The sequence below is a fragment of the Thunnus albacares genome, chromosome 14, assembly GCF_914725855.1.
Source record: "Thunnus albacares chromosome 14, fThuAlb1.1, whole genome shotgun sequence".
Classification (NCBI taxonomy): domain Eukaryota; kingdom Metazoa; phylum Chordata; class Actinopteri; order Scombriformes; family Scombridae; genus Thunnus; species Thunnus albacares.
Genome location: NC_058119.1, coordinates 19,261,950 through 19,271,429, shown reverse-complemented (window position 1 = coordinate 19,271,429; position 9,480 = coordinate 19,261,950). Strand labels below are relative to the sequence as shown.

At 42.2% G+C, this 9,480-nt stretch overlaps 1 protein-coding gene across 3 annotated transcripts; it reads right to left on the bottom strand.

Moving 5' to 3' along the window:
- Positions 1-349: 349 nt before the first annotated feature.
- LOC122997223 (monocarboxylate transporter 9-like) lies at positions 350-8,429 on the bottom strand. 3 transcript variants are annotated; one of them, XM_044373254.1, is made up of 6 exons: positions 8,142-8,429; positions 6,647-6,901; positions 4,702-4,845; positions 3,583-3,678; positions 2,265-3,140; positions 350-2,019 (listed from the first exon to the last, which is right to left on the bottom strand). In XM_044373254.1, exons 2-6 carry the CDS (start codon positions 6,843-6,845, stop codon positions 1,835-1,837), a joined length of 1,500 nt encoding a protein of 499 aa, XP_044229189.1. In that variant the 5' UTR covers positions 6,846-6,901; positions 8,142-8,429; the 3' UTR covers positions 350-1,834. The 3 variants fall into 3 exon arrangements, with proteins under 3 accessions (XP_044229189.1, XP_044229191.1, XP_044229190.1); XM_044373256.1 differs by lacking the exon at positions 8,142-8,429 and adding an exon at positions 7,657-7,747; XM_044373255.1 differs by lacking the exon at positions 8,142-8,429 and adding an exon at positions 6,998-7,600.
- Between the last annotated feature and the right edge of the window lie 1,051 nt (positions 8,430-9,480).

Genomic DNA, 9,480 nt, shown 5'->3' with positions numbered 1-9,480 from the left:
GTAACCATGGTGACCTGCGTTACGGTTGCCAGGAAAAGGCACAAGAGGGAGAGGTAGACGGCTCTAAAAGGGGATGCTAAAGCTCGAAAGAGTTTGTCTCATCTGTATAGTATGAAAAGTGCTGGTATTCAGATTCCCTCGGGGACTAGTTTGGTCATTTTCCCGTTTGAGGAGTTTAACTGCAAAAACAGGATATTGCCAGTTGTTGTCATGGGTAGGGCTTTTGCCAACTGCGTGCCCGGTTACTACTAGGTTGAACAAATATAGCCAAAACGCTGTATTTACCTTTTACTTGGAATTTAAAATGTGGTTCATATATGACAAATACATTAGAAATCTAAACACTCAATATCATTAATCCAAAAATCCTTTATTGGCACTTTTAAAATAAAACAATAGAACAGAAATACAGACTTAAATATTATAATACTGACATTAAAAAAAATAAGAAAAAGGTGACAGCCAAACACACTGTCTTTTCTAGGTCAGTACAATTGTACTTCATCTGCACCCTGTAATTGCTTCTACAAACAAAAAGCAAACACTAATGTTCCAGATTTACTCTTACTCTTGAAACTGGAACTGTCAAAGACATTTGTAGTGGTCTATTTAACAACATTCAAGTGATTCTAAAAGTCTATTGCAATGTATTCATTACAATGATCACAATTATCAACTTCCAACCTAAACAATAACATTTTTACAGCCCTGTGGCCAGTTTTGTGCATATAAAAGTCACTAGCACATAGGACTTTACAAACTAGTGCTAATACAAAAGTTTATCAAACAATTCACACACACACAAACCTGCACACGTACATGCATGTGCAAACACACACACACACACACACACACACACACACAACATACACATTAAACATACTCACACAACATGATGGGAAAGGACCAGCCTGGTCAAAATTAATGCCAGCAAAGGTCATGATAATCATGCCACAAAGAGAATCAACATGCTCTTAAAGTTGGAAATACACTAGGATCTCGTCAGTGTTTTTACATGTTTTTGAATCAGCATAACTTATTCAAGAAGGTCTCTGTCTGATCCAGAAACTGGAGGTATGTGAAACCGTTTCAGAAAAGTATCAATTGAGTCAATGCACTTGAAAACAAAAATTATCTAAAAAGCAAGGCAGTTGTATTGTTCCAACAGGCATTATGTGTTGACAGGCATTAACTATCATTGATGCTTTGGTAAGATACATAGTGGTGTAATTAAGATATACATTAAAACTAAAATACAAAATAAAAACGTGTTGCTAAATTTACTGTTATTAAAAAAAACTCCCTCCTTCATTCCAATCCCTGTGGTCTCTGTTCCAGGAAAGATTTCTGGAGCAGAGATTTCGTTTTTTTTTTGTGCATTTGCAGAGTGGTTTCAAATGTTGGTATAGTGTTAAATTATCACCCAACAGTTCTACAGATTTTTTTTTCTTCCCAGTGTTTAGAATAGCACCATGTCTTCTGTCAGAGTTACAACAAAGGTAAAACCAGTGTTTACATAAACACAAGAGTTCGGGAGTTAAACAATATATTGTTTAGTTGACCTCGTAAAATGAGGCTATAATATAAAATCAACACAGGCATCAGGGTCAAACATTTAGAAAGATCTGCAGTAAATGATACGGACCTGAGAAATGCAGGCAAAGTACAGAGGACAGGCCTTCAAAACCTATGGCAAGTATTTTGGTATATTAAAACCTGGCAGCAGATATAAGGGGAAAGACTTGTATAGTCAGAGGTGGTTCAGGTATCAATGGACAGTTGCTGGGCAGTAGGAGGGGTGGGGGATTTGAATCTCTATGAAATGTACTCATATTTAGGCTACAGAGGCAACTTTGTCACAGTTGCTGGTGTAATGGACATCTGGTCTGTCGTTCTCAGAGCGCTTCCTGTTCCAGCAGGGAAGGGTGAGCAGAAAGAGGATGAACGATCCCAGCACCACACAGCTCCCACTGAAGTAGAATGCCAAGTCATATGACTGCGTCCAGTCAAAGAACCACCCTGGAAAGTGATGAGAAAAACAGACATAGTAAGCACAGTGAGTAAAGATTCCTGGAGGATGCAGTGGTTTGTTGAGTAATGACTAATAATTGCTGCTTATTGAAGTTGACATGACCTTTGCTTTGGTCTGTTTGCCTGCCTGCCTGCCTGATTTAACATTTTGATTTTGAAACTTTTGAATCTTTATAACCAATAATTACCAGTGTAGCAATGCTTACAAATTCATATAAGTTGAGCCCACCTACCTACAACAGGAGGTCCGAGCATGATCCCAAATCCCCCGAAGAACATGAGGATGCCATGGGCTTGTGTCAGTCTCTCCAAGCCAACAATCTTAGTGGTGATGTAGGAGGTGATAGACCAGTTTCCAGAGAAGAAACCCAGGATGGCAGCCAGGATCTGCAGTCCCACATAAGTCTTAGTAATAGGGATAAGGAGCAGCGCCACACCTGCTGCGAACATGGTGAAGGCATACAGATAGATGCCGTTGATCCACCTAATGTCCACCAGCATACCCAGCACTAGTTTGCCTACGCAAGTGGCGATGGCCCCTATCGATACCAGAGGAATGACACTAACTTCTTCAATGAGTCCTTCGCTCTGCGCCACATCCTCAATGAAGAGCACAGGAGGGAACGCTCCCAAGCTGAACAGGAAGACACCAATACAGAAGGCCACCATGGCTTGGTCTTGCAGGATCTCATACATGGAGTGCATGTACTTGGAGTAAGCGTGCTTCTTCTTCTTGATAATTTTCATGATGGCCAACCCAGCCAGGCCTTTCTTCTTCTCTGTTTGAGTGGCCAAGTCCTTGGAATCAATGGTGATGAGCATCTCCTTCACCATCAGAGTTTTTTCTGGAGTGGTTGAGGCAGGGGAGCCAGTTGTGACCTTCAGGTCATCCAACGGGGGCTTTTCGAAAAGCTGCTCCTCTGTGTTGCGCTCCAGGGCGGCCTTCTGTTTGAGGTAGTACCCTGGCATGTTGAGGGGCCTCATGAAGCCAGCGCAGGCCATGAGATTTAGTGCTAGAGCTCCGATGATTAGCAGGCAGCCGTCCAGGCCGTAGAGCACAATCAGCTCATTCTGAGCTGTGGCATAGATGAATGCACCAACACTTGTGCCTGAGTGAGCAGAGGAAGACAGATTTTAGTGTGTGTGTCAGAAAGTGACAGATCAATCAATATAAGCCACTTTGTCTAGATTTTTTTCTTTATTATAGCACCTCTCAAATTATTCTGATGGCATGCGTTTTTATTCATAGAAAAATTAGTCAATCCTGGTGATAACTGGTACAGTCTATGTGTTTCTTTAGCTCATTCATTTCCAGGTTCTTAGGTCTGACTTTGGGGTGTCAAAGTCAGAAATTTTCAAATTATCACCAAAGTTTTGATTTTCAGCCAAACCAGACCTGGTCACTGGTCACCAGTCCTCGTCCCCACCCAATAAGCCACTCTGCCTGCACTACTCTACAGATGATTACCTCGGCATCTCAAGGCTCCCAGCATGCATGAAAGAAGTGAGCATGGAGAACTGGTGTGCACCCAGAGCTCAGGGCGGTAGTACCTGTGGTGACAATGCCGAGGGCAAGGCCGCGTCTCTTGTCAAAATACTGACAGGTGATTGTCAACGTGGCTGCGTAGACAAGACCGCAACCCAGGCCTATGTTAAGAGAGAGGACAAGGACAGACACAAGAAGAATTTCCATTAGTGAAAGGGTAAAAAGATCTTCACTTCTAAAAATACACAAGAATGGGAATTCCAATGTTTTGCACATATAAGGAAAATGTGTTATGTAAAGGCCATTTATATTTCTTCCACATTCTGGAAATATGTATATATTAGGCTACTTCTTTGCAGTTGTTGGTTATACAATACTGCAGAACGAAATTGTCCTCAGTATATTTCGGACAGTTATTACAAAGAAATCTGTGCACAGTACATTAGCAAAACATGAAGGAACCTTACGCTGAACAGTAAACAAGCCACACGTGCATGTGGAGCCAGACCATGATCTAAGGGCATCTCTAAAAATAAACGACTGTCTTCAAATATGCATGGCCTCCCCTCTCAGGCGCTTCCTCTGCGGAAGGCAGTGCTGACTGTAAAGGGATTCACCAGCATCAAGTGTGGCTGAGCTGTCACTTAATGCGCGATAACAGGTGGTGGTAGGCCCATGCAGGCACACTGGAGAGGGTGCAGAGGCAATAAAGGGTCACTTGGGGATCAGGTTAAGCCATTATGTTATTATTCTGTCAACATCCCCCATGAATACAAACAGCAATGTCAAACAAATGTTGCTCTGACCTGTATCTTCTCTTGTTGTGATTTTACATACTTTCAGTGGTATTCATTAACTGGTGATTGAAGATATAGTGAGCCTCTGATGTTGCATAACAGTTGGACTTGACATGTGCTCCTGCTTGTTTCAAATGATTATACAATGTGTTACGAGATTCTCATATGTTAGGGGGATAAGAAGCTTAGTTAACTCCCATGACCAAAGCCACATCAAATACAGACTTTTTTTCCCACACTGACAAAACCAAAGCCTCTACCTGACTGTCTGTTTGAGGCAAAGGCCACATGAGTTCTCAACGCTGACTACAGCATTAACTTGTCTCTGCTGGACTATAAAACACGGGGGAGGATGCACCACAATGTTATCAACAAGTGTTTCCTTACCAACAACAATCCCATAGGAAAAGATGAGGAACTGGACATTGGGAGCAAAGGCACTGAGCATCAAGCCGCCCGCCACCATTACACCACTGAAAATGGTGACAGGACGAGCCCCAAAGTTGTCCACGCAGGCGCTGCAGACAGGACCTGAGGGAGAAAAGGGAGAAAGACAGAGAAAAGAGACAGAAAGTGTCAGGTGGTGGAAGAGATATAGGAAGGAAAAATGAGTGCTACAGGATCAAAAACATTCCAGTAACAGTGGATGATAGTGATGATATTATGCTGCTTCTGGATATCAAACACAGTTTCCAAGAAAATAAAATCCTGGCTAACAAAGCACTGCTGTGTCTGACCGGGAAGCTGACACATCACATTAGGTTCAAACTGGTAACCTGTCAGAGGTGTTGTCACATTGCTCAGGAGGACCCTGAGAGGTCCAGTGTGAACATTTTACATAATGTAAACATTTCAGACAAAATTTCTTTTAAAATTGAAGGTTGGAAAAATCATTTTATTCTTCATTGTCCAACAGTATCACATTTATAGTGATACTATAAAGTCTAATATCTATAAATGAGACTATAAATTAAATATTCAAACCCAAGACTTTATTTTTTTTCCCATGCTTGCTGAAGACTCACATATCCTGAGGCTGCTTGACTCACACACCATGCGACATTTACTGTTTACCTCCCCTCTGACCAGGGGGAAGACCCTGCTGTTGTGCCGCAAAAACTGCAGTGCTGCAGCTGTCTGACAGCTGGGACACGTGTCCAGCACTTGGCCAGGCTTGAGGCCAGATCTGTCCAGTCATGATTTTCACCTCAGCCCTTTTGAGAGAGAGACATCAACAAGCAAGGCTAGTTGGCAGGCGGGCTCTGCCTTAGACGGAAATGTCAACTAAGACCTCTATCTATCACTGATCCTGTTTGCTGAGTACAGTCATGGAGCATGTTTTTATAATATCTTCAAAGCATTACTGAAAGGTGACTCTGTGTGTGTGTGTGTGTGTTTTTTTTTGCATTCTTTCTCATCTTACATTCAAACTTATTTTCCCTTTCACCATGTTGCCACACTTTCAGACTCTTCTCCTTTTCTATTTTCGCTTATGTTTGGTTTTATGTGAGTTCACATACACAACCTTGCCACAACCAACTTGCTCAACAAATACAATATTTGTTAAGTCTCCATGTTTCACTTCCTATTTGTCTCTGAATCTTTCTTTTCTTTCTTCTGTGGTTACATTAAGGGCTGAGTGATTCTCCTACATTCATAGCATGGATGACTTGCATTTGCTTTGCTCTCCTCGAAAAATCAATAACAGCAACTGTTCTTGGGGAGCCACAAAGTGCACATCTGTGAGACGGCATTACGTGTTCTCTCCATCCTGCTGAAACATTATAGTAACGAGAACTCTTTAACACCTGTAGCTATTGTAAACATCTTCCTTGGTGATAGTTTGATTGCCCCTATCACATAGACGTCAGTGCTCAGACTTTGAACAGACTATTGTGTCTGCTTTATCAGTGTCATCATGTGGTATGATGGTTGAGAGGGAAATGCTAGAAAGCCAAGAGTAAAGGTGAGCATTTAGTGCTCTGCTTTTTGCACTAAGCAGATATAGTATCTCCCCCTCAATCGCAAATGTCAGCAGATAAACTGCCCATACTAATATGTAGTACCAAAACATAAATTTCCAGCTCAGTGTTGATTTACCAGATACTACAAACAATATAAAGTGTCCATACTCAAATATTACACACATTTTTATCCATTTCCATCTATTTCTATAAAAAGCCTCTCAAACATGATTCTAAAACTTCACTGCAGTATCTGGACCCTCCCAGACCCATCCCATTGATCTAATTCAACGTCAACCCAATGTGGACCCACGGCAAGGATTATGACATTATTACTGTGTGTGTGTGTGTGTGTGTGGGTTACTTACTGGCTATGAGCCCCACTCCAGCCACAAGAGAGCCCACCCAAGCCGTCATGCCTTTGCCCTCCTGGAAGGCATGCAGCCACTCGGGGTAGAGGACGCCCACAGATTGGGGTGAACCGTAGGCCAGGAGCTGGGCCAGGAAGGAGGCCACAACAATCGCCCATCCCCAGCCTCCATCCAGCACTTCAGTAGATGAAGCCATGGTGCTGATGTTACTGCTGCCCTCTGTGATTTGCTACAGCTTTGACAGAGGAGTTCCTGGAAAGAACATTAAAAAAAACATTACAGACATACATTTGATAGCAAAATAATTAAAAAGATGAGCCTATGGCAATAATTTTAAACGGGACCTACAGTCCTACAAAGCCTTGATGTAGCGAAGGCTGCTGCAGCACTCGGACTGGCCTAACAGGCAGGTCACCTGTGTGATGTCCCGTACACAGACTGACTGCACCTAACTCATAGCCAGCTGCCCCTTTTGTTCGTTTCTCTATAACCACACCTTGGAGGAGGAGAAAGTAAAGAAAACTGCACTGCTCTGTGCCCCATCCCCCTGCACCTTTAACCTACCTCCTCCACCATTCAGCTCTGGTCCTTACTAGACACTTGGGAGAGGCTTGTCTCCTGTGCTGACCCAAGTTTTTCAGACCTCTTTCCATGAATAATTTGCAGCCAAGTGCAACTAAACTTCACTGCAGCAGCATTAACCACTACTGGTCACACTTTGTTTACAACAAGGCTTCTAAGTGGGGGAAAAGTTGGTGGACAGCTGCTCAGATTTCAGAAAATCTTTGCTTGCTTTCAGATCAGGATAAATATATTTTGACAGTAAACAGGATATTTTTACCCAAACATAAGACAATAATATCCTGAAGAAAATCAGCATATACCATATACGTTCTTTACATTTACCACCTACAAAATCCGTATTTTCTTACTATGTTGTCATCTTAACCGATGTCAACATAAGCACACTGTGCTTGTTATTTTAACGAAAGACATGCAGCACTCACCTCAGCATCTATAAAAACAGCAGCAGGCGCCTGCAGAGCTGCGCGCTCTATGGGAACTTTCCATGTAGGATGGCTTCCCTATTAAAATCGCTGCTAACAGAATCAGTACAAATGACGAGAAAGCGTCACATAATTACGTTGGGCTATATATAAGCTGGAATCTATGATATCCGCGCATAAAGAAAGCACTCTGCATCAACAATGCGCACTGTGCATCCGTTTCTTACAGCTTTGTAGCCGGCGACAAAACCGGTTCAAAGCTGTTCTTGCTGGTCCAGCAGCAGCTTGAACGCAGATACTGGAGGAAGAGCGCTGCTTCCTCTTGCGCGCCTGGAGCGCACAGAGTACACACAGCTCCTCAGAGATGTGACGGCTGGGGTTGGTGGGTCATAGTGTAGCTACACTTTATGATTTTTTCCACATCTTAAACTGTAAGTCACTGCAAACTCACACATGCACATGCACATAGGCACAAAACTGTTTACCTGGTATGTAACGGGCCGTGAAACAAAAATGAGGTTCTTTAAAAAAAAGAAAAAAAAGAAAAAAAAGAAAAAGAAAGAAAGAAAGAACGAAAGAAAGAGAGAACGAAAGAAAGAAAAAGAACCTCAAAAAGTATTTAAAAAAAATAATATTACACTTGAATGTAAAAAGCCCCTTTGCTCAGTTAACTCGAGGTCTACTTGCAGTCAAGCTGGAGTGAGTTGGGGGTTCGTGTACTAACGATGGGGGCTGGGTGTATGGGTTACTTCTCTCCAGGAACATTGTTAATATTGCCATCAGTCCAGTCTGAACCGGTTGATGGATGGTAATAACAACAACACCACACTACACCAGCAGGGCGCACTGCTTGGACTCCTCTGCCTGGTGAGCGCTGAATAAAGGAATATATGCATAAAACTCTTGAAACAAATCTCAGTCTGCCTTGTGATCACTATAAAATAAAAAATTGAAGATAAACGAGTATAAGAACGATACACAAGTTGGCAACAAAACGAGACAGTCTGTGCAGCTACTCTGAGTTAAAAATAGCCTGAGGGGAATCATACAGGAAGATAAATAGACCCTGCTGAATGTACTTACTGTTTTAGCAGCACCGTCAGATCCTGTATAAATATTATAGGAATAAAATAAATCTCAGTAAAAGATTGCAGTGACCTATGAAGCAAATAGATGTAGCCAAGGATACATTAATGTATTATGGACCTATAACCTGAATTTAGGCTATATATTGTCTACTTTCTAATCTCATTTCTATTTTTCTCTTTCTTCTCTTCTTTTACTTTGAATTGCACATTTTTTTTTTTTGCTTTTGTACTGTGAGAGCAGAGACAAGAATTGCTCCTTGTCACATTGCAGCATCATAAAAATTATATCACCCTCTGACTGCACCCATTCTCATAACCTCAGGTCAGAACCACCGAGTAACAAAGTTAGCAGAGTAAAGCAGAGGAGAGCAGAGGAGTGGAGAAAAGAGATGGGAAGGGAGAGCTCAAAGAAAAGTGGAGAAGGCAGATGAAAGGAGGAGAGTGGAGGAAGAATGGGGGAGGGATGAAGAGACCACACCACAGGTCAAACTGGTTTTCACACTGAATGCACCTAAAATTCTTCAGGAACTTTGATGCTTTTTCCCATAGCTGAGGTCCGTTGCCAGGAAGGGTCTTACAGGAAAGATTTAGGCTCTGTAATCCCCTTCTGCCTGAAAAATTAGGTGAACAAGGGAAGCACAGTTAATTGTACTCTACAATGGCATTACATTGACATGTTGTGCTAGACCAGTTTCAACCAGATATAGTGCATGTAGGGGACAGTGCAGGAAATGTG